The sequence below is a fragment of the Salmo trutta genome, chromosome 19 (genome assembly GCF_901001165.1).
Source record: "Salmo trutta chromosome 19, fSalTru1.1, whole genome shotgun sequence".
Classification (NCBI taxonomy): Eukaryota; Metazoa; Chordata; class Actinopteri; order Salmoniformes; family Salmonidae; genus Salmo; species Salmo trutta.
Genome location: NC_042975.1, coordinates 47,917,980 through 47,943,432, shown reverse-complemented (window position 1 = coordinate 47,943,432; position 25,453 = coordinate 47,917,980). Strand labels below are relative to the sequence as shown.

General features: G+C 45.0%; 2 protein-coding genes across 11 annotated transcripts in view; both read left to right on the top strand.

Annotated features, from left to right (window-relative positions):
• The first annotated feature begins 66 nt into the window (after positions 1 to 66).
• fam89b (family with sequence similarity 89 member B) lies at positions 67 to 4,466 on the top strand. The gene is made up of 2 exons (XM_029701502.1): positions 67 to 1,311; positions 3,560 to 4,466. The coding sequence occupies exons 1-2, from the start codon at positions 1,060 to 1,062 to the stop codon at positions 3,842 to 3,844; spliced, it is 537 nt and encodes a 178-aa protein (XP_029557362.1). The 5' UTR covers positions 67 to 1,059; the 3' UTR covers positions 3,845 to 4,466.
• Positions 4,467 to 7,018: 2,552 nt separating this feature from the next.
• The window catches only part of LOC115154843 (microtubule-associated protein futsch), a 29,811-nt gene continuing 11,376 nt past the window's right edge, over positions 7,019 to 25,453 (top strand). For 3 of the 10 annotated variants that reach the window (XM_029701494.1, XM_029701492.1, XM_029701491.1), the window contains exons 1-15: positions 7,019 to 7,660; positions 16,482 to 16,539; positions 16,670 to 16,765; positions 16,932 to 16,985; positions 17,123 to 17,301; positions 17,425 to 17,564; positions 17,743 to 17,808; positions 18,334 to 18,816; positions 19,319 to 19,507; positions 19,679 to 19,843; positions 20,450 to 20,812; positions 22,825 to 22,884; positions 23,026 to 23,239; positions 24,011 to 24,514; positions 24,828 to 25,436. In XM_029701494.1, coding sequence (XP_029557354.1) covers positions 7,557 to 7,660; positions 16,482 to 16,539; positions 16,670 to 16,765; positions 16,932 to 16,985; positions 17,123 to 17,301; positions 17,425 to 17,564; positions 17,743 to 17,808; positions 18,334 to 18,816; positions 19,319 to 19,507; positions 19,679 to 19,843; positions 20,450 to 20,812; positions 22,825 to 22,884; positions 23,026 to 23,239; positions 24,011 to 24,514; positions 24,828 to 25,436 — 3,284 coding nt within the window. In that variant the 5' untranslated portion in view covers positions 7,019 to 7,556. The remainder of the gene's footprint in view (positions 7,661 to 16,481; positions 16,540 to 16,669; positions 16,766 to 16,931; positions 16,986 to 17,122; positions 17,302 to 17,424; positions 17,565 to 17,742; positions 17,809 to 18,333; positions 18,817 to 19,318; positions 19,508 to 19,678; positions 19,844 to 20,449; positions 20,813 to 22,824; positions 22,885 to 23,025; positions 23,240 to 24,010; positions 24,515 to 24,827; positions 25,437 to 25,453) is intronic. The other 7 variants (XM_029701493.1, XM_029701496.1, XM_029701500.1 and 4 more) reach the window with 7 other exon arrangements.

Sequence of the window (25,453 nt, the reverse complement as noted above, 5' to 3'; positions counted from 1 at the left end):
TTTCCATGTAATGTAATTGTGTAGGGTTGTAGATACAGTAGCAAACTATACTAGATTAAATACTTAATATTCTGTATTGTGGTAGTAGTGAGTTTCCTTGTTAGGTGTTGAAGCAGCTGGGATGTTTTTGATAAGGACAGTAGTTTTTAGTGTCATAATTATAACTTTTAAGAGTCACTTATGTAGTAGGGTACTGGATGAATTTCAATTTGTATAATTGGAAAAAATGGAATAGAGTAGGATTTGAGGTAAGGCTATATACAATATTCAAATAGCAAAATTTTGTGGGAGTTTTCAAAGTGTTTTTTGTCTTGATGTATAAAGGCATTTAGAAATGGGTAAAGGTGCAGAATTTGGTACTGCTAGGATTAAATCGAACACTGCCATCAACGTAGGACAGTTTAGTTCCTCGGCGTTATTGTTCCTAAGGACATCCTACTACTGTTTCCTCTATCCCCAAATATAGTGAGTGATTCTGACAGCGGTGAAGCGCCTCGCTGCGATGAAGTGGGATGGGGCGGGGATATATCGAGGGGCGAGGTTGTCAGTTGAGACAAAGAAAAGCCTTGTAGAGAAGAAAAAACAACCAAGGAAACGAGGAATAAATTAACATTGGTAACAGCTTTTTTTAAAACATACGCTATTAATGTTTTCATGGTCAAAGTAATTTTTCATCCACACAACGATGGAAGCTGTGTGCACGGCGCCTCTATTGTACTATTGAGGACTCGTTGGAATTACAATAATAGGCTTGAAGGTGAACCGACTTTTTTTTATTGAAACAATGTTGCGGTAGACCTATTCCCTCTTTACATATGCAACATATTCTGTTGTAATTTAACGCTCATTATCGGTAGAAGTAAAACGCTGATCTGAGGCAATCAACGAAGACTACTATTTTGAAATCACATATGTGATAGTGTTCTTCCGTGATTTGAATTCAGAATTTTCTTTATGACTTAATATTTCTGTCAGTTATATTAGGCTATATAATTAAACGCGCGGCGAGGTTTTTTTTCTTTTTCAAAAATACATTGATAAAGAGGTAGAGGAAAAAAAATGAATGGGTTCCAGTCCAGTCCTCCTGAATGTCCAGGGAGCGTCTCTTCAATCGAAGGACTACCCCCTTTGCCAAAAGGCCTCAGCGGCATCCTGAACTCCAGTGGTGGCTCATGGAGAGACATCGAAAAAGTATACAGTAAACGGACACGCATTCAGGCCGACATCAGCAAGTCTAGAGTGAGCAACTCTCTTGGCCTCAGCAAGCCTGCAAGTCTGGATGCAGCGCTCGCTGTGCTGCGCAAAGAAATGGTATGAGGAAAGCTATTTCTGATAGTATTTTGTCTTCAGGGTCTTAGCTATATATATATATATATATAAGGACACCGTTATTTTTTCGAACCGGACCTCAGTCGGCGTGTCAACTTACTGTAGCATAGTAGAATACACAAGAACTTGGTTTTGTATCATCAGTTTTCCTCTTGTTATATGTCACTCACTGACAGTCACTCAATTAGCTCATGTCAGTAATTTACATAGATTTGTAAATTGGTCTAGTTAGTGTAAAGTTGTAACGTTAGTAATCATGGCCGAATTGCCCACCAGTGCAACTGATTTAAAGTTTCCTTAACTTTAAGTCAGTTGCACAAAACATTTTATGTGAATTTCCCCCTTAAATTAAGTGAAAAGGTTAAGGGTGGCCATGAGGCCCCTTAACTGCTTCATTCAATATGAATATCAATGTAAACAGCATTTGTGGAGGTGAATGTGTCTTTCATCTGTTCTGGTTACAAAAGGAAAACATCAACCAGCTAGCTAACATTACTTAGCTAGCTTAACAATGGAAGGTGCATTAGACTAGCTAGTTAGCTAGCTAGTCTGTAAACTAGCTTGAAATAGAAAAGTAATATAAAAAAAAGTAACTACAAGAAATGTGGTTTATTATCCTGCCTTGACTGTAGAAGTTCTATTTTGCTATCTCACAAAATAAAAGCCATCTCTTTGAGGAGGCATTTAAATCAGTGAACCAGGCTGTCTCCATGGTAACCAGATACTCTTTCTGCCATACATGCCTTCAAACTACTGTAAAAGCCCTTAAGTATGCCATCACCAGCCGGCTTCCACCCGGTTACACAACCCAGCACCTTAGAGGCTGCTGTCCTATATACATAGACTTGGAATCACTGGTCACTTTAATAATGTTTACATACGGCTTTACTCATCTCGTATGTATATACTGTATTCTATTGTACTGTGTTTGAGCAATATCGGAGTGGCAATGACAATCTAATATTTATATATTTCTTAATTCCATTCTTTTACTTTTAGATGTGTGTATTGTTGTGATTTTTTTTTTAGATACTACTGCATTGTTGGAGCTAGGAACACAAGCATTTCACTACACCCGCAATAACATCTGCTAAATATGTGTATGTGACCAATACAATTTGATTTGATTTGACCTAAGGTAATATTTTAGGGGCTCTATGCAACGCCCTTAAACAATTCCCTGAGGTAAGGTAAAGTTATTCCTTAAGGGAAACCCTATGGATGTTTTATGCAACCTGGCCATGACCTCCAGGGGGCACCCATTGAATTTGTTAGTCACTGACTCAGAGATCATATTAACATGGCAAAATGTGTAGAAATGCAGGAATTTAGCTTTTAAAACTGCAAAAATGTATCATCACCCCATGGCAAAATGTGTACAATTGTACTAAATTATCTGTAAAACTGCACACACAAAAGTAATGTAAAGCAAACATATTTGTTTAGCTTTTGTTAATAAAATACTTGTTCTACTAACATAGGTCCCGCTGTATGTAATAAATGATCGTTTTTAATCCTAGGGCTGAGTAAATGTGAGTTAATGTGTAGTGGTTAACTGTATAGCTAATAGGCTATGTGTTTGTAGATCGACTGAGGTTAAAGGCCATGAAGCCCTTTATCTACTTCCTCAGAGTCAGATGAACTCTTGGATACTATTTTATGTCTCTGTGTGAAGGAAGATACCATAGACTTCCAGTAATTGCGCTAAGGCTAGTTAGCAACTTCCTTCACGCAGAGACATAAAATAGTATCCAAGAGTTCATCTGACTCTGAGGAAGCAGACAAAGGGCTTCATGGCCAAAATCCTGAAGTATCCCTTTAATGAAGCTACAGCTACCAATGTGATAATGGCTGGGGTAATTTTTGCTTGTTTTTGCTGTTGTCCAAATAGCATTTGAGGTTTAACATTTTATAGAAATTAAATTAACGCAATTTAACTTTCTTAAAATGTCATACCCCCACTTTCGGACCTCACTAAAACTCAGACCCTGTCTCCAGCCCTGTTTGTCATATATAGTGACTGTTCCATTTGTCACTGCTGCTTTTTCTTTGGATATTGTAAGCAAATACATTGCATTTCAAACACAATTATTCTAGAAAACTACTAGAAGTATTATGCAATATTCCATTTCCAAATGGAATCATAGCTGCTTCTACACAATTGACAAAGTTGCTATAGTTCATGTATGAGATGATTGACACAAGTATCTGTTCCTGTTGTCTGTCCTAGGTGGGCCTGAGGCAGTTGGACATGTCTCTGCTCTGTCAGCTGTGGTCTCTCTATGAGTCTATCCAGGAGTACAAAGGAGCCTTCCAGGACATCTCGTCCTCTCTGCTTTCAGAGAGCACCTTCACTACAGAAAATGGTTACTCTGAGGAAGAGGAGGATGACGAAGAGGAGGACAACGATGTTGACAATGTACCTAGGGATCCACCTAGCACTTCACTGACTCTCCAGCCAACTCAAAACTCTCGTGACCAATGGATCAAAGAGTCTTTCCACATTCCCTTATAAACTTACAAATCTATTTCTCAATATTTACATAATATTAACTGTTCCTTGTTCTGTATAGCCTTTATATGATTTATTATACTGGTACCCACCTAGGTTATTGGCAGCAGGACATATTCAAACTGGCACCATTCTGATCTGAACTGTCTTCATCACACAAGGAGCTGACATTTTCTACAACAACCTTGTAATTATACAATTTATATTCAAAAGACCTTGCTAATATATTTGGACTGATTGTGCCCATCTTGAAAAGAAAAGCCATACAGTATTTCAGATACCTGATGAATTGGAGGCATTTGAATTTGGTGTCATTTGTTACCTACGATTGGATGTAAGTACACAATGCCTACAATTAATTGAACATATGTTATTGGTATCCAATCACACTTATTGATACATTTGAAGACTGTATCAGTGGTAGTGTCTGATGTCAAAGGCTTAGGATTGTAAATGCCTTGTAATTTGCACCTACAATTTTAAGATTGAATGTAGTTTTAGACACGTAGCCACATACACACAAGCCTGCATTACTTGTTTTTGTTTGTTGTGTATGTGCAGTTTATATATTGAACTTTTTTTTTTTTTTAATATTCGCCCCAAAAATAAAAATGCAATGGTAACATATGTCTCATTACTATGTCTCATAACTTTACTCAGCTCAGCTGTAATGTATTGGTTTGGAAAGGGTTGTTGGACTTACTCTAACCACTAGATGGCAACATTTGTTGTGCCTGAGAGATGTCAGCTTTTGGTCCATTCTGCTATTGCAAATCTGAAATATTGTGCTTCCCAAAATTAAACCAGAAAGACCTTCAGCTTCAGAAACTGTGCTATAGTTCATGTTTTTCTGGCTCATGGCAAAGTATGCAACTTGTTTCTAACTATGCCAAACTACTACGTCTCACCGAAGTCAAAAACGTTTCCTAGTACTATATGTGGATAAGGTTGGTTAACTTAAGTTCAGTGGCTGTGCTGTTGCATGTTTTGGTTCAGTAGATCACTACTCTCCCACTGTCTGGCCAGTATAAACAAACCATTCCAGCCACACACAGTCTTATTAGGTAATGATCCTTGTTCTCTTCCTGGGGGGAGAAGGAGGAGGAGCCCAGAACACATTCAGATAGATTTACAAATACCATCATCATGCATTCATTACTACAGAATTAACCCTGAACATCTAATATTTCTACTTCTTGAGTGGTTGAAAGATCATTTGAATAAAACATTTTAAAATGAATGTTTAAACTTGAAACAGCCTTTACACGTGGGGTAAATGAAGGTGAATGAAAGGGATACAATCAGGGCATCCCAGGTAACTTATCTTGCCATCATATTTAGTGTAGAACATAAACGTTGCCGCAGTGACTTTCAAAGTTGTATGGCAACGCATCTCTATTTTTATCAAGGTCAACATCAAGCAATATAGCATTGGCCTACCAGTAGGTCAGGCCTCTTGTTGTCTCCACATAGTTCCTTCCATTTTTTACCACACGTCCATATACATTACACAGACATTATGCCAGCATAATGGAATAATATCTGTAACCACAGTGTAATAAGTATATTAGTACACATGCAGTCAGATAGTACTTGCTACTATTCATTTGGATTCTGTCTTCAAAGAAAACATACAAAAAGGTCAGAGGCAAGTACTGCTCAACTGCACATAGTAACTTGTGACGGGGTAATTACAGGAATAGATTAAAACTATACCTTTAAGCAAGCTACTTTACAGATCCACTAACCACCAGGAAATGACTAACTGAAAACAGGAAGCCCCCTACATCCCTCAGACATCCATCGTTATTTTCCTCATAGCCACAGTGCAAGGCCACAATATTCCACCCTTTGTTTGTATTTTTGTAATAACAGTCTCTGATATCTTATTACCATTCGTGGTCAGTTCCCATTTCATTTTACTACTCATATAGCAACAGAACATTAAAACAGGGGTGAGAGCTTATACATTCCGTTTAGAAATTCCCATGTATTTCTATAAATAGGCCGCAGATGCTATGGATATTGTTAGATACAACAAGGGGCCTGTCTGAGGACCCTTTTTAGTCTGGTTGGCCATGGACATAAATTACCAGTATCACCCAGTTTTAATAACCTACTTTTAATGGTTTTGTCTGGGAAATCTGCATGCAAATAACTTCAGATCTCAATTTCTTCTTGTGATTTGCTCTTAAAGCGTGCAAATGTTAGTGGCCTTATGTCTCTCAGACACTGATTAATAGTGAAGTGTTTGCTACCTGAGTCACAGTAAATGACATGTTAAGTCATGACTTGCACATCCGAGAACAAGGTGGGTTGAGTAAGGAAAATCTCAGCTCTAGCCAGCTCTCTAATTCACTGACCTCAGCCCTGAATACTGGAAACTATTTTTTTTAAATTATTCCCTTTGTTAAATAATGAAGAGTTTTGAACATACTCGGGCACAATAAAACTCCTAACATCAACAGAACGCCTTGATCTTTAAGAGCCTGGGATCGTGCCTCCTGTCTCTGTCTGTGTTGTTATTAGACTGTATTGCCAAGTGGAAAGGAGAGGTAGGACCTACACATAAGCTGCTGCTGGTATAGGGATTCTAGTCCAATGATGATTCTAGGTCACTGATGAATCACACTCCTCTATCCCCAGCTGCCTCTGTCCATCCATCCCTCCCCTCCTTCCTAAAAATATACTCCACACAGCAAGGGAAAATCCCTATGCAAGGCTACTCCTAATACGCACAGTGGGCCAGGACATATTTCCTCATGGAAACTCATGAATTATCTTATTGTACAATGTGTCTTGACCCAAACTGAATCGCAAACCTTTTAGAGAAGTAAGGAAATGAAACGCTATTCCTAACATGTAAATAAGCGAATAAGGATAAAAGTGTCAAACAGGCAAGAGCACTTTACACGTGGCTTCAATGTATCTGGCAGAATTTCTAAAATACTTCAGTGAACAATTCAGCATATAGTATTCATTCGGAATAAAGTTCAGCAAAATTGGATTAGTTGGATTAGTTTGATTCACCCTTCATGTCTATGCTCTTCACTGGCCATCGTACTGGCAGTGGCAGCGTACAATGGACCAATCCAAAGTCTGAGGAGTTAGTTGTTACCATTGCTGTGCCAATAGGCAGAAGATAGAGACAGGGAACTTTGCGTACTGCCGCATCATCAATGCTTTGCATACCGCTCCCCTTCTCTATCTGCACCACACAGACGCAACAAATGACAGGCTACCACTTGGGGGAGCGTATTCAATTTACTATAATCTATCATGTAAAATGTGTTATGGTGGCTTTATCGGATAGTTTTATACCCAAATGAACTGTCGACACGGACTTCCTTGGGAATAGGACTACCTGTTGCATTTCTTTTGCTTTTCATATTCTGATCATGTGGAAGTGTTGCGATGAGGACGAACGTGGATTTGGTTCCGCTTATAAATACTTAAATAATTAGGCTACTGTAGTTTCGTGCTACATGGTTTTTTCTTCAAGGCGTTTCGTTGATATGGCGACAGTTGACTCAAGTCAATGAAACTTCATCGGCGGCGTGTCCCTGTTGAACACGGCAGCCTGAACACATCGGTGTGTCGCGCACCACGAACTGTCACTACGCAGCCATCCTTAGGATAGCCTACTTTGAAAGGAGAGAGAAGAAAGAGGAACTTACTTTTTTTTGAAACTTTTTTTTATTACCTCAACTAAATTATGACTTCGGTTTGGAAAAGATTACAACGCGTTGGCAAGAAAGCTTCAAAATTCCAGTTTGTGGCGTCCTATCAAGAACTTGTGTTGGAATGCACTAAGAAATGGTAGGTTATGTTATTGCTTTAAAAGTTACTCGGCTACTTTTCACAACATCCCATTGATGCACGTCGTCTGAACTGCTCCCATTACGGGCGTTTCTTCTTGTAATGTTTCTATTTCAAAAGTAGGTTTCCGCAGCCTAACAACATGGCCACTGTTTATGCTTCATGTCAAATAAGTTATTCCATTATTTGATCAAAACCATCGGATCAAACCCATAACGGGCCGTAGCCCCTCATTACAAGTGACAAGAGTTACACTTTCAGGAAGGAGATGTGGTTAGTTAGTTGTTTCCTCAGCCTCGTTGCAACCTTGCTGGTCTCATATACTAGACTTAACATAATAAACGTAAAACCGGGACACCTAAATTAGTACCGGGACACCTAATTACGTTTGGTATGGTTACTTAAAACAGAAGGTTACTTAAGGGAAAGCAGGGGTGGATGTGTGTGTGTGTGTGTGTGTGTGTGTGTGTAACGTGGACGTCCAGCAAGCCAAAGATTGCGTGTTTTTATCTCATCACTGAACATTTTTGCTAATTAGCAACTTTGCAACTATACGGAACAAAAATATAAACGCAACATTTAAAGTGTTGGTCCCATGTTTCATGAGCTGAAATAAAAGATCCCAGAATTTTTCCATACAGACAAAAATCTTATTTCTCTCAAATTTTGGGCACAAATTTGTTTATATCTCAGTGAACATTTCTACTTTGCCTGATAATTCATCCACCTGACAGGTGTGGCATATCAAGAAGCTAATTAAACAGCATGATCATTACACAGGTGCACTTTGTGCTGGGGACAATAAAAAGCCACCCTAAAATGTGCAGTTTTGTCACAGAATACAATTCCACAGATGTCACAAGTTGAGGGAGCATGCAATTGGCATGCTGACTGCAGGAGTAGCTGTTGCCAGATAATTTAATGTTAATTTCTCTACCATAAGCCGCCTCCAATGTCATTTTAGAGAATTTGGCAATATGTCCAACCGGCCTCACAGACCACATGTAACTACGCCATCCCAGGACCTCCACATCTGGCTTCTTCACCTGCGGGATCATCTGAGACCAGACACCCAGAGAGCTGATGAAATTGAGGAGTATTTCTGTCTGTAATAAAGCCCTTTTGTGGGGAAAAACTGATTTAGATTGGCAGGGCCTGGCTCCCCAGTGGGTGTGCCACCATTGGGGGCCTGGGATGGCATATGAAATCCATAGATTATAGGGGCTAATGAATTCATTTCAATTTACTGATTTCCTTATATGAACTGTAACTCAGTAAAAATCGTTGAAATTGATGCATGTTGCATTTATATATATTTTTCAGTTTACCTACTACTTTTTAGCTACTTTGCAACTGCATGTTAGCTAACCCTACCCCTAACCTTAACCCTTTTACCTATCTCCTAACCTTAACCCTACCCCTAACCCCTAGCCTAGCTTGCTGGATCGAATCCCCGAGCTGACAAGGTAAAAATCTGTCGTTCTGCTCTTGAGGAAGGCAGTTAACCCACTGTTCCCCGGGCGCCGAAGACGTGGATGCCGATTATGGCAGCCCCCCGCACATCTCTGGGTTGGGTTAAATGCAGAAGACACATTTCAGTTGAATGCATTCAGTTGTACAACTGACTAGGTATCCCCCTTTCCCTAACCCTAGCTAACGTTAGCCACCTAGGTAACGTTAGTGTTAGCCACCTAGGTAACGTTAGTGTTAGCCACCTAGGTAACGTTAGTGTTAGCCACCTAGGTAACGTTAGTGTTAGCCACAACAAATTGGAATTCGTATCATATCATACGTTTTGCAAATTTGTCACATATGAGACAAGATGGATGATGGACATCCCCAGATTAATACATAGCTTATCATACGAATTGAAGTGTCCCGAATTACAGCCCAGGTTGGTTTCCTCCGATACAGTAATATGAATAACAAAAGCTCATCGAGCCGTTACATTTCCACGTTTACTTTAGTGAACCACAGTAGGCCTGTGCAATGGGCACAGGCCTACTGTGGCTTTTATGCACCCAATAGGCATCAATACCCCTAGCCTGCCACATCGCTGTCAGACCGACCGATTAATGACAGCCATTACTTCAGTCCACTCAACTGGCAGGAGGATCTGGATCATTACGACGATGATGCCCTGACATAACCAGAGACTGGGTAGCGGGGCAATCGTTTTCCAGAGTGAAATAACGTTTAGCTTTCCTTTTTTACACTATGATTGGATTTGTTGGTATTTATTCATTTGTGTTGTTAATAAGGACACCTGTGTTGATGTCATCGGTGTTGACATGTCATCAATTACCTTTTGCCTACTTTGATGTTAAGTGAAGAGGAGAGCCTCCTTCGATAGCCTACTAATTGATCAAATTAAAACAACAGTGTCTTCACTCTTAGCGGAATACTGAAGTTAGTTGGCACTTTTATTTTCTATTAGCCGTGATAACGGGGGATCTTTCAATGTGTGTCTGAGTTGCACCATAGTAGGCTATACAATGACGGTGTAGTTTGCAATCAGGCCTGCCGATCATGCCACGTTCTTGCTTATCTTTTCGTGTTGCAACAGAGCAATAGTATATGCTATTGTGTACTGTACAGAAGAAAACAAATTAAAAGGGAAAGGGGGATACCTAGTCAATTGTCCAACTGAATGTATTCAACTGAAATGTGTCTTCTGCATTAGTGTGATTAGATCATTATTTCTTAGTAGATAAGATGTAGACTTAAAGACTGTTTGAATCTGATACAATATCCATACATAATCCTTGGAGCCTTGCACCCAATAGTTGAACTGGATATCCCTCATAATAACACAAACAGGAAGAGTGATCGAACTGTCCATCTCGTGTTTCGTCAGAAGCTGTTCTAACACGAGAACCAATGAGGGCGGAGGTTTTTTGAGAGACAGCCTTACTTATTGATTGTAGCTTTTAGTTAGCAGGTGGGTCAAAGTCTTCAGACTCAACCAAGGATCAGTCTTGCCTCTGGTCGGGTTTATGACAGCTGGAGTATGACACAGCGGGCTGCTTTTTGATGTGAGTCATATTGGTCTCTGGTTATTCAGGACTATGGACATGCCTCCTCCTGTCCTAATGGGTTTGCCTGTCCCAGTCTGCCAGTCTATTTCTGTGCCTTGTGATGCCACTATGCTTTCAAACCAGCCCCCTCCCCACCCAAACATGCCCTTTGGCTCCCATTCGCTATGTTGCTATAACTAGCCTGCAACCCGAGACAGAACTGAATTAGGCCCTGCTTTTCTATGTTCTCCTCAACAGGCTCCGTTAGCCTAATGACTCTCGAGTGTTAGGAAGGGGTCTCTTACAGAGGAACTTCAATATGTTTCGAATATACGTTAAATATATTAAAACACGGCCTGCTGTTTGCTTGTATTACCATTTACAAGCAATATAAGTGAGCAATCTGCTCAACTGTATTCCGGATACACATTATAAAGCTATACAAAGAGGGAGGGGATACTTATACCATAAGAAATCATGGACTATACAGTGCCTTCGGAAAGTATTCAGACCCCTTGACTTTTTCCACATTCCACAAGGCACACACCTGTCTATATAAGGTCCCACAGTTGACAATGCATGTCAGAGCAAAAACCAAGCCATGAGGTTGAAGGAATTGTCTATAGAGCTCCGAGACAGGATTGTGTCGAGGCACAGATCTGGGGAAGGGTACCCGAAAATGTCAGCAGCATTGAAGGTCCCCAAGAACACAGTGGCCTACATCATTCTTAAATGGAAGAAGTTTGGAACCACCAATAGTCTACTTGGAGCTGGCCGCCCGGCCAAACTGAGCAATCGGGGGAGAAGGGCCTTCGTCAGGGAGGTGACGAAGAACCCGATGGTCACTCTGACAGAGCTCTAGAGTTCCTCTGTGGAGATGGGAGAACCTTCCAGAAGGACAACCATCTCTGCAGTACTTCACGAATCAGGCCTTTATGGTAGAGTGGCCACATGACAGCCCGCTTGTAGTTTGCCAAAAGGCGCCTAAAGACTCTCAGACAATGAGAAACAAGATTCTCTGGTCTGATGAAACCAAGATTGAACTCTTTGTCCTGAATGCCAAGTGTCACTTCTGGATGAAACCTGGCACTATCCCTACGGTGAAGCATGGTGGTGGCAGCGTCATGCTGTGGGGATGTTTTTCATCAGCAGGGACTAGAAGACTAGTCAGGATCGAGGCAAAGATGAACAGAGCAAAGTACAGAGAGATCCTTGATGAAAACCTGCTCCAGAGCGCTCAAGACCTCAGACTGGGGGCGAAGGTTCACCTTCCAACAGGACAACGACCCTATGCACACAGCTAAGACAACGCAGGAGTGGCTTCGGGACATCTCTGAATGTTCTTGAGTGGCCCTGCCAGAGCCCGGACTTGAACCCGATTGAACATCTCTGGAGAGACCTGAAAATAGCTGTGCAGTGACACTCCCCATCCAACCTGACTGAGCTTGAGAGGATCTGCAGAGAAGAATGGGAGAAACTCCCCAAATACAGGTGTGCCAAGCTTGTAGCGTCTTACCCAAGAAGACCCAAGTAATGCCAAAGGTGCTTCAACAAAGTACTGAGTAAAGGGTTTGAATACTTATGTAAATGTGATATTTCAGTTTTTTATTTTTAATACATTAGCAAACATTTCTAAAATCCTGTTTTTGCTTGTCATTAGATTGATGAAGGGAAAATAACAATTGAATCAATTTTAGAATAAGGCTGTAACCTACCAAAATGTGGAAAAGGTCAAGGGGTCTGAATACTTTCCAAAGGCACTGTAGGTTAAAAGTGATTGAGAAATATGGTTCCTTCCTCTTGTGAGGTACCCCACCCTCAAAAGCCCTCAAGAAAACAGTGCCATGAGCCAGGTCACGTGGCTTATTGCAGTTTCCTTCCATTCTTCCTGTGTTGCAGAAGCCAGAGCTTCATCGTCTGTCTAACAAAAACAAGGGACAAAACAATGGTTTGAAAACTTCTCCCAGTCAGGGCGACACTGTTATAATGTTACATATTGAGGGAGGATAGAATAGAGTGTTTGACATATTTTATGTATTCATATTTCAGGAATGCATTATGTCATGTAAAAATAATGCCACCATGTACTTCTGGTAGTTCACCAATAGACATATAGAAAACCATATTATGTTTTACAGTAATTCAGTTGGCATGGGTGTGAGATGTATTCAGAAAGTCTGTGTGATGTTACAAATTAGTCCACATGTGTTAAATGAGGTAGTCACCATGGGATACCAATGGCTTGCTGATACGGTACCGCTGGGATGATGTGTATGAGGCAATGTTTGGCATTCTCCGTAGTGATGTATCTGGACGGCATTTGTAAGGGAAGTCTGGACCAAAGCTACAGTATGTTGTGTAGTATAGAACTGTAGTAGCAAGGATCCCTGGTTTCACACACACACACACACACACACACACACACACACACACACACACACACACACACACACACACACACACACACACACACACACACACACACACACACACACACACACACAGTGTCTCTTCCAGCCCCTGGGCATTGACAGCTGATTGTGATCATGTGACTCTCACAAGATCCCCTTTAGTGTCTGCTATCCACCCTCTTCTTCATCTGTTGTAGAATAATAACATTTTTTGGGGCTTGATTCCGTTGCATTGTTCTGTTTGTGCAAAACAAACCACACTGACTGGGGGAGCATTCCCCGTTCTTCTCAGACAATTGTTCTGTAACTGTCACGATCGTTAACAAGGACGGACCAAGGCGCAGCGTGATTTGAGTTCCACGTCTTTATTCAAAGTGAAACTACCAAAAAACAAATAACCAACAACGAAAACGTGACCATAGTGGTGCTACATGCAAAGACACAAAACAATATCCCACAAAGCAGGTGGGAACAGGGACACCTTAAGTATGATCCCCAATTAGAGACAATGAACATCAGCTGCCTCTAATTGGGAACCATAGTAAGAGCACCAACATAGAAATGAAAAGACTAGAACACCCCCTAGTCACGCCCTGACCTACAACACCATAGAGAACCCAGAGGGCTCTCTATGGTCAGGGCGTGACAGTACCCCCCCCCCCCCAAAGGTGTGGACTCCGGCCGCAAAACCTGAAACCAGATGGGGAGGGTTGGGGGGGTGACTAGTGTCGGTGGCGGCTCCGGTGCGGATTGTAGCCTCCGCCCAGACCCGGGATCCAGCCATGGCGCCGGGCTGAATGCCGTGCCTGGACTGGGCATCGGCGCAGAGGAGAACTCCGGCCATGGAGCTGGGTTGGACGCCGTGCCTGGACTGGGCACCGGCGCAAAGGAAGGCTCCAGCCATGGAGCTGGGTTGGCCACCGTGCCTGGACTGGGCACCGGTGCAGAGGAAGGCTCCGGCCTTGGAGCGGGACTGGACGCCGTGCCTGGACTGGGCACCGGCGCAGAGGAAGGCTCCTGCCATGGAGCGGGACTGGACACTGTGCCTGGACATCAGCGCAGAGGAAGGCTCCGGCCTTGGAGCTGGGTTGGACGCCGTGCCTGGACTGGGCACCGGTGCAGAGGAAGGCTCCTGCCCTGGAGCAGGACTGGACACCGTGCCTGGACTGGGCATCGGTGCAGAGGAAGGCTCCGGCCACGGAGCTGGGTTGGAAGCCGTGCCTGGACTGGGCACCGGCGCAGAGGAAGGCTCCAGCCATGGCACCGGCGCAGGAAGCTCCGGGCCGTGGACCGTCACTGGAAGCTCCGGGCCGTGGACCGTCACTGGAAGCTCCGGGCCGTGGACCGTCACTGGAAGCTCCGGGCCGTGGGCCGTCACTGGAAGCTCCGGGCCGTGGGCCGTCACTGGAAGCTCCGGGCCGTGGACCGTCACTGGAAGCTCCGGGCCGTGGACCGTCACTGGAAGCTCCGGGCCGTTGGCCGTCACTGGAAGCTCCGGGCCGTTGGCCGTCACTGGAAGCTCCGGGCCGTTGGCCGTCACTGGAAGCTCCGGACCGTTGGCCGTCACTGGAAGCTCCGGACCGTTGACCGTCACTGGAAGCTCCGGACCGTTGACCGTCACTGGAAGCTCTGGACGGTGAACCGTCGCTGGAAGCTCTGGACTGTGAACCATCGCTGGAGGTTCCGGGCTTTAGACCCGCACTGGTGTACACACGCACTGGTGGACGAGTGCGGGGAGCCAGCACAGGACGTACCGGGCTGGGGAGGCGCACTGGAAGCCTGGTGCGTGGAGCCGGCACAGGTGGCACCGGACTGATGACACGCTCTTCAGGGCGAGTGCGGGGAGCCGGCACAGGACTTACCGGGCTGGGGAGGCACACTGGAGGCCTGGTGCGTGGAGCCGATACAGGTTTCACTGGACTGATGACACGCTCTTCAGGGCAAGTGCGGGGAGCAGGCACAGGACGTACCGGGCTGGGGAGGCGCACTGGAGGCCAGGTGTGTGGAGCCGGCATTGGTTGCACCGGACTGGTGACATGCACTTCAGGGAGGGTGCGGGGAGCTGGCACAGGATGTACCAGACTGCTGACAGGCTCTTCAGGTCGAATGTTGTGCAGAACACACCTGACCAACACCTGACGGTCTCTGGCTCTTCAGGACGAGTGCGGGGAGCTGGCACAGGATGTACCGGACTGAGGAGGCGCACTGGAGGCCTGGTGCGTGGAGCCGGCACAGGTTTCACCGGACTGATGACACACTCCTCCAAACGCCTGCGTTGCCGCATACTCCTAGCCAACATCTCTCTCCGATATCCCTCCTCACATTGCTCCATCGACTCCCAGGCGGGCTCTGGCACTCTCCTTTGCTCGGCCGACCACCCCTCGTGCCCCCCCAAAGAAAATCTCGGGGTTTCTGTGGCCGCGGTCCCAGGCGTCGTCACTGTCCTTCCTGAGTCCTCTGCGACTCCCGCCAAGGAAGGGTCTCGCATCCACTCATGATCTCCTCCCAGGTCCAACTCACCTTATCCTCCATGGCACGCTGCTTGGTCCTTTTGTGGTGGGATATTCTGTCACGATCGTTAACAAGGACGGACCAAGGTGCAGCGTGATATGAGTTCCACGTCTTTATTCAAAGTGAAACTACCAAAAAACAAATAACCAACAACGAAAATGTGACCACAGTGGTGCTACATGCACAGACACAAAACAATATCCCACAAAGCAGGTGGGAACAGGGACACCTTAAGTATGATCCCCAATTAGAGACAATGAACATCAGCTGCCTCTAATTGGGAACCATACTAAGAGCACCAATATAGAAATGAAAAGACTAGAACACCCCCTAGTCACGCCCTGACCTACAACACCATAGAGAACCCAGAGGGCTCTCTATGGTCAGGGCGTGACAGTAACAAACAAATAATACAGAACTTGTGTGTTGGTGTTTGTATTTTTGTGAAACACACTGAGTGCACAAAATATTAGGAACACCTGTTCTTTCCATGCCAGACTGACCAGGTGAAAGCTGTGATCCCTTAATGATTCCACCTGTTAAATCCACTTCAGTCAGTGTAGAGGAAGGGGAGGAGACAGGTTAATGAAGATTTTTAAGCCTTGAGACAATTGAGACATTGATTGTGTATGTGTGCCATTCAGAGGGTGAATGGGAAAGACAAAATATGGCAGCCATATCAAAGTGCCTTTGAACGGGTTATGGTAGTAGGTGCCAGGCGCACTGGTTTGAGTGTGTCAAAGAACTGCAACGCTGGGGTTTTTCATGCTCAACAGTTTCTCGTACGTTGCGAGATGTAAGGAAGTTACAAAACAATTTCTTGCATTTCTCACTGTCTCTTGTCTCGTGTTTTGATGCATCATCCTTTTTCTATGATTTCAGGCAACCAGATAAAGTGAGGGTGGTTTGGACCAGAAGAAATAGGCGCATGTGCTCCAAGGTAAATACTCACCCAGATGTACTTACAAGACAGACAGCAGCTCACCTATCCCACTTGGATGGCAGGGATCCATTGCCGTGACTTGTATCACATTTTGATGTAGTCTTGTTGTCTTGATTTCTCGCTCTAGCTTCATGGATGGCAGCCGGGCATCAAGAACCCATACAGGGGGATGGTGGTGTGGCCCGTACCTGAAAATGTGGATATCTCCCTCACACTCTTCAGGGTAAATTTCACCCCACGGCTATTCAATGAGTACACTGTTCTAGAGCTATTTGTTTCTGTGATATTTCATCTTTATACATTTCTATTGTAAATTGACAACGTACAAAAATGGGTGGAATATGTGTTATGTTTCCCTGTTATTTTCATTCTCTATGCTTACCCACTAGGATCCCCATTCCGATGTGTTTGAAGACAAGGACTGGACGTTTGTCATTGAGAGTGTGAGTGTACTTTCTGCCTCAATCTAATTACAGTCGCTCACAACAGCCGGCATTGAAACATGAACGTTCATTAAAGGTCGGCTAACGGTGCCACTAAAGCCCACTCATGAATGTATCCCTGCTGCTTTGTCTTGCAGGAGACGAAGGGTCAACGTAAGGTGTTGGCTTCAGTGGACGTGAATATGAAGAAGTTTGCCAGTCCCACTCCCACTCAGCAAGACCTGACGTTGAAGCTGAAGCCCCTGTCTGTCAAGGTGCTGGAGGCCACTCTGAAGCTCTCCCTGTCCTGTGTGTTTCTCAGAGAAGGGAAAGCCACGTGAGTCCGTCCCATAACATCCCGCTAACGGTAGATTCAGAATTACCAGCCGTACTACAGTAATAACGTCGGTAACGACTTCATTACGTGTCAAGGTGACAATGCTGTGTTGCTCTCCCGCAGTGACGAGGACATGCAGAGTCTGGCCAGTCTGATGAGCGTCAAACCCACAGACATCGGTAACCTTGACGACTTCAACGAGAGCGACGAGGAGGACGACAGGAGGTCCAGTGCTGGGGCTAGCATTAGCAAAGCGGCCGCAGGTATACTTGAATCATAAACGTCATGAGATCAAAACGTCATGAGATCAAAACTATGGCGTTCTGTATCTGCTTTTCTTTCTGTCACATGACTCGAATAACGGCATCCTCACTTTTCTATCATCATCTCCCGGCCCTACTTTTTCCTTCTCACGCTTTCTTTCTCCACTTTCTCTGCCAGCTCCTCCTGCTCGTCCAGTGCGCCCCCCAGAAAGGAGGCCTTCTCTAAAACATCCCCCTGTCATAGGTACCCTACCTCTCTTCCTCTTGTTCTAGACTTTGGTTTTCACCCCTGTGACTCCTTTCCCATCATCCCACCATAGTACCTCATGTATGAAGGATTTTCAATCATTTTGAAAGAAAAACCATATCCATGGATTTCCGTACAAGTGACAATTGTAACATTACAAAATGATGGATCCCCTGTGATGTCATTCTACATTAGTCACCACATTACGGCATCAAATGTTCCATTGAATCAGATACTTTCCCCAAAGATATCGGACTGCCAAGAAAAACTATAGAGAGCAATAGAGAGCAACAGTATTACTTATGTATATGCTATGCAGCAGCTAGCTAGTTCTCTTGGAAATGTCAGTTGTGAAGTTGTATCTGATTTATGACAGTCATTTCATTTTTAACCTGTCATATCATTCCACTTCTTTGCTTGTCTTTTTTATCCTTCCTTCCTTCCCCTCTCCATCTTTTTCTATTTATACTCCTCTCCATCTCCCTCTCCCTCCGTCTCTCCATCCCCCTCTTTATCCCATAGCCTGTGGGAAAGAGAGTGGGAAAGCTGGCACTGTCCCTGTCCTCCATTCAAGGCCCCCCCTGCCTGTCCCCCTGACCCCCTCTCCCCGTCTTCAAACCCGCTCCAGACATGCACGCTCTGTGCCACCCTCCCCTGAGCCCCCCAGGCCACCAGTGCCCCCAGTCCCCTTGGTGCCTTCATCCTCAGTGCCATTAGAGCCCCTAGGACCCCCAGTTTCCTCAGTGCCATTAGGGTACCTAGGACCCCCAGTTCCCTCAGTCCCATTAGGGTACCTAGGACCCCCAGTTCCCTCAGTGCCATTAGAGCCCCTAGGACCCCCAGTTCCCTCAGTGCCATTAGGGCCCCTAGGACCCCCAGTTTCCTTAGTACCAGTGTTTACCCGCTATCAACCACCCTCAGTATCATCAGCGCCCTCACTGCCTGCCTTTACCCACTATCAACCACCGGCACTGCCCAAAATCTTCCGTCCCAGCAGCGGCTCAGGTACCTGCCGCCAGGCAGATCGACTGAATGATGCTGCCTTGACAAGTGCTTAATGAAGCTTCACTTGTTTCTCAATCTGCATGATGGAACTCCCTAAATTGCTTATGAATTGCCTTTTAATTTTGTTCAACAAAAGTGTTCCCCGGCAAGGGCATGATGTAGTAATATCTGGGGGTCGGGCTGTCTTATGAGAGTGATTTGAGCAACGTACAAATGACTAGCAGCATCAACCAGTGGCACTTTTGAACCTGCTTGCTTGTGTTGAAGACTGTTTCTGAAGAGAATACCAGTGTTACTACTGTAAGTTAACAGAAATGTTCTCTGCATTATTAACAGGAAACTGTGGTTAAGAAAAGTAAAAGTAACATCACTGCATGTCATACAGCATGTCTATTTGCAGTATCCCTCTTTCCACCAAGTCCTCGCTCTCACTCATTGGCTTCTGCTATTTATCAATTTCTGCTATTTTTCTTCCCTATTTTCCTTTTCTCCCTGCTCCTAGCGCCTGTGTCTTTTCTGAGTAGTCTCCCAGGGGCTCTGTGTGGCCCTGCAGTGGATTTGAAGCCCCGGGGTGTTGGCCAAGTGGCCCCCGATCGGCCCCAGTTAAGACCAGCTGAGCCCCTGGCCTCTGGCCTCTCACAACACCCCTCTCTACCCTCCGACCCACAGAGAGGTACCGGATGCATGGAAGGTCATAGGTCACTTGCTTATCACATTGACCATTCTATATCTTTAAGTTGGACTCGGCTTGAGTCTCTAATGCTAATAAGTTTTTCACTATCGTCTTTCTGTCCTGTCGTCTCCTTTATGCCTGATGCCCTCCCTCCCTCTCTCCCTCTATTCCTCTCTTTCTCTACTGCAGCTCGCTCAAATGTCTTCAGACCTCAGATTGTATCAACTCATCAGCGTCCGTCCTCCCCCTCTATCTTTTCCTCTGCTGCATCTCCTCAAGACAAAAACACTGTTACTGCCCTGTCTCAGGCAGAACCATCCCTACCCAAACCTCAGCTCGCCAACACTCCGCCAAGTATGGAAACACGTTCTATCACTAGCGCTGACCACTTTGTGTTACTTCCTTCAGTGGTTATAGCCTGTGTAGATTGCTTCTCTTCAGTTGTATTGTCTTGACAATTGTAACATTACAAAATGATGGATCCCCTGTGATGTGATTCTACATTAGTCACCACATTACGGCGTCAAATGTTCCATTGAATCAGATACTTTCCCCAAAGATATCGGACTGCCAAGAAAAAACAATAGAGAGCAACAGTATTACTTATGTATATGCTATGCAGCAGCTAGCTAGTTCTCTTGGAAATGTCAGTTGTGAAGTTGTATCTGATTTATGACAGTCATTTCATTTTTAACCTGTCATATCATTCCACTTCTTTGCTTCTCTTTTTTATCCTTCCTTCCTTCCCCTCTCCATCTTTTTCTATTTATACTCCTCTCCATCTCCCTCTCCCTCCGTCTCTCCATCCCCCTCTTACTTGCTGCTGTGTCTTTACCCTTAATGGTGGTTGATGGACTAATTATATACGTTTTCTCTTCCCTCTCCCTCTTCCCTCTCTTTACCCACAATCATAAATCTTTGTCTCCCCATCTCTCCCCTTCATCAACTCTCTGCTCTCAGCCTCCATCCGGCAAAGGGAGTGGGGGAGGCCCAGGCCCGTGTCAGGCCCCAGTGGCCCCTCTGTCTCTGGCCTGTCCCCCTCCTATTCCTGTCCCTCTCCTAGGGATTCCATGGCCCCTGTCCCTCTGCTGACTAGCCCAGACCTGGATGCTCTGTGTGACCCTCACTGTCCTCCTCCTTCCATCCCCTTCCCTAAGTCCTCACCTCCTGTCAAATGTCTTTTCTCTCACAACCCTCCCTCTCCTCGCTCTAACAACCACTGTAAACGTGCCCTAGCCGTTGCCCCTCTACCCAAACCTGTTCATTTGCTTCCTGAGACTGTCCGTGCCTCTGCTTCTGCAGTTCTCACTGCCTCCCAGTCAGGTACTGAACCAACAGGTCTCACAGCATGAATAACATCAGGGCGTGGGGGGGGGGGGGGGGCAGACTGGGTCTATGACATCAGCCTCGTTTCATCAATAAAAAACATTCTGGCTAGTTTGTCCCTTGCGTTTCACTGCCTATTGGCAAAGGACTGAGACAAACACAGTATTCCACTGCCAATTTTAGCTGTTACTAAATTCATTTCGATGCCTATGCGCGGTGCTGAAGGCACAGTACCAATGAAGTGCTGTAATTAGCTAAGAATATATCCTGCACAAAGGCCCTGTTGTCTGTATAGTCCATGAGCCATTCCCCCAAATTTGGTGAGGATGTCTCATAGGGATTGTTTTTGGAAGGTCTAGGTCGCTGGAGTTGTAGCATGTGTGTGATAGGAGTACAATAATAGGGTTATCTGTCACGATCGTCTAAAGGAGTAGACCAAGGCGCAGCATACTTAGAGTTCCACATGTTTAATAAATATGCAACTCACCAAAAAACAATACAGATGAAAACGAAGCGTGACGTTCTGTGCTGCTCACAGGCAGCTACACAAAAACAAGATCCCACAACTAAAGGTGGAAAAAAGGGCTGCCTAAGTATGATTCCTAATCAGAGACAACGATAGAAAGCTGCCATACTCGGCCCAAAACAAAGAAATACAAAAACATAGAAAAAGGAACATAGAACGCCCACCCCAGTCACACCCTGGCCTAACCAAAATAGAGAACAAAACCCTCTCTATGGCCAGGGCGTGACAGTATCACTTTTCCTTTCATCTTTCCATCCCATTCATTTTCCCCATAGGGATTTTACCCTTATTACAAACGACGTCGCTATACAACAAGTTATTGCTCACGTATACCCTTTAATCGTATATCATTTGGAATTCTTAGATTCACAGCTATCCGTCAGACACATTTGTTTTGGAATGTTCATGTCAACAGAACTCTGACCTTTGACCTCTAGGGTGCATATCAGAATTACCTGGATAAATTATTTGACAAGCAAGTGATTCTGAAAGGTCATGAAATGACCTTTCAAATGATATATAATATAGCCAACTTTGAAAGCACCAGCAATCGGCCATATTGTGCCATTGACATTAGAATGTTGGAAGCTTAGCCGTAGAGTGCCATGTAGTGGGGCAGCTATGTTTGTGGATTGTAACATTGGTGATAGAAGCATGAAATTGCACACACAGAGCTAAAACAGCCATTTTATAGCCAAACAACTGAATGGGGTCTTATTGGATCCATTTTGCATGACCATATCTGTATGAAATATTCTAGTCATAGCCGTGGGGGGGAATAATGGGCAGGAGCAGGCCTGCGAGCCGAGGGTAAGAAAATGACATGTTCCTTATTTGATGTTGTTCCAGTTTTCACCAAGTTTAGAATTGTAAACTAATAGAAAATAGAACTAGGAAACTATTGCGAGCACTTCTACAGATCACTTGATATCCACCACATGGGGAAGTGAAGAGGGAGAGAGAGCGGGGAGACTCAACTCAAACTGAACTGCCTGTCGTACAGCAGAGAGAGCGTGTCCAACTCCAAACCCACACAACTGAATAGATAAGAGCATATCATCAACGCACCGCTTCCGAAACAGAGCTGAGAAGCTCTCCGTAAAGAAAATGAACTGCACGGGCGGCAGCTGCAACAGGCCGTCGGTAGGCGATGAAAGAAAGAGTGAGATCCGGAGAAAGCTCCAATTGCTGCGCTGCTATCACACATTTTCCCACTCTAGGGACATAGACCTTCAGAAAAAATCCCTAGGAGACCGAACCCCCCCCCTCCCCCCCCCCACACGCCCTGTTGCAGCTGTAGTGGAGGAGAGCATTCTGTTACCGCTGCCAGTAATATCTTAGTTCAGACAAGATGCCCCTGTGAATCACGTCATGCACTGCTGAGTGTCAGCAATGTCATACTGTACCCACTAATGTTTAAACAGAAATAACATTGTTCTATGTTATCCCCATAGACATTATGTGTGCCTTTTTCTTTTTACAGAGATCCAGAGGGAGTTAAACACTCTCACAGAAGAGGAATACCACAGTCCTTCTACACTTGGTGAGATATTCTGCCATGTTCTTGCTATATGTACAGAATATATTGATGTATTGTATTATAGCATAATATGTAGTTTTCCCTATAATAACTAAGATTGTTGTTGAACCTTGTTTGACTGGTCTATGTTCCTGACCCCTCCAGGGCCGAAACTGTCAGAGAAGCAGAGCCCGTCTGTCTCAAGTGAGACCCTTCCCCTGGCCCTGAACAGAGGGGACGAGTCTCTCCGCTCCCCCAGAACTGCTGGCACCATCAGGATCGCCAACCAACAAGCCTCTGCATCTCTGGAGAGAGACCGGGAGAGGCGACCGGAGTCAGAGATAGACGTGGGGTTGAAAGATGGCAGGACCATTAAAGGGTGAGTTCCTAGTGGTGGTATACTGTACAGCCACTTCGCAGTTGGGACCTCACGCTTCCATTTTGAAATGCTGTTGTTGAAGTGTGAGACAGTGTGAGAGGTTATATGGTTGTTAAGCTGTACGTGTGTGGTACACTATGAGCACGCGAAGAAAACGTCTGGGGTGAGTTTGAGATAAGCACATGCATGAGGTTTGTGTGTGCTGACTTTGAAAGCCCCAAGTTTGATGAATCGTTTTTCACAATTGTTTGACAAATGGGGCAGCTTTAGCCTTTTCGTTGCTATTGGTTGCTATAATTTTGAGACTAATTCGCAAAATGGTTGCCAATGGCTGCAAGTGTTTAATGGAGTGAAGGAAATCATTGCCAGCCTTTCAGCTTCACAGCAATGTTGCAGAGACATGCTGTAGGGAGATTTCCTGATTGATGGATCTCTGTTGACTCATAGAGGGCAGAAATAGGCCTATTTATGGCATCAAACAGGAAGGAGTGGTAAAGCGTGGCATGAGAGTGGAATTTATGTCTGTAGTGTCTTGTGTATTCCATTTATACCCAGCTACATAGCATGCTTCCCTACCCATGATTACTCATCCCCTTTCTCTATCTTGTTACTGATACTTTAACTTCACCTTCTATAAAACACACAACCCTCCCTAACACTACTGCGTGCTTCCAATCATGACCCTGATGTGTGTGACCTGCCTGCTGTGCGCCCAGAAACCTCCCTGCTCTCGACGTCTGAGCTCTGACACCAAGTATCTTTGTTCCTCAGTTCTGGGCAAGATGGCAGCCCAGCAACTGGTATCCCTGGCCCTACGCCCACAGAAGTCTCTGAATCAGCAGAGCTTATTCCAGCGCTCCCTCCTCCATGGCCGTTCTCTAGCCCGGAGACAGAAGCACCAGAGAGCACTACCCCTAAAGAGCCTTCTACCAACGTCCTGGGAGCATTCTGTGCTGATAACCCGCCATTGGCCGAAAATAAGTCTGGCTTCAAACAGACATCCAATGAGACCAAGAAAGTGCCTTATCAACCTGCCAAGCCAGAGGACTCCTCTCCCTTGACCCTGGACAAAACACCTTTTATTGCAGACAAGCCGCCACTGGCTGAGCCTGAGCTCGACTTTGATGACATAGTCATAGAGACGCCTGATCCAGCAGTCACGGCAGGTAACTTGTTTTTGGAGGACAACGCAGGCGAAGAGGGATCAAAAGCGGACACAATAAAGAGGTCGCCGTTCAGCATCTTGAAGACTCAAATGGAACATCTGGATGGAGGGTAAGTGTGACATTCTGTCAGCAAGCAGACAGTGCTGCTGTTTCCTCTCAAGGCAGCTTCTTAGAGAAGTCGTTTTTTTCCCGTCCTCATCCTTATGTGACGATTTATCCTCATCCTGACTAGCCTGAACGCTATACTTGGCTATTTTATACAGGCACTCTTTAAGTGTTTATTGAATGGCACCTCTTTTCTTCACACACAAATGTGTTTACACATGTACATATGCACACGTGCACACACGTACACACCCACTTCTGAGAATAATATCTCCATTGACGCTCAAACCCTTGACATCAGTGTCCCTGTCTCTCAGTGTTGAACAGGAAGCTGATGTAAATTCACCGGCAGTGCCAACATCAAAAATGCCAACATCAAAAGAGCACAGGCCAGTTGACACGCAGCTACTTCCAGAGATTGTAAACACCACGTGTGAAGACGCAGCCGAGGAGCACGCCAAAGGCCAGGAGAAGCCCATGGAGAAGAAGCAGGAGAAACAAAGGCCGACACCTGATTTTCCTTGTTTATATGACCTCAACAAGTCAGATGAAGACAAGGAAATGATGAAAAACATGGCTGCCCTGGAGGCTGGTCCTCCCAGTTTGACATCCACGCCAGCTGAGTCATCCAGTATTCATACTCAAGAGCTCCCTCCTCTGGAGAGAAAGCCAATCAAAGCAAAAAGGCCATCCTGGGCTGAGGAGATTATGGGCTGCAGAGAGGAGGACAAGAAACAGATGACTAATCAACCCCAGGAGGAGAAGGCCTCATTATCACAAGCTGATGAGCACAAATCAGCCCCCCTTGATGTTCAAGCTAACAGGAGTGAAGAGGAGTCACATAGTTCACAGTGGAATGCAACGAAAGAGGAGGCAGGCATTTTGGAAGCCCACCGAGGGGATACTGGCTGTGTTCAGAAAGAGCGGTAAGTGAGAGCACACC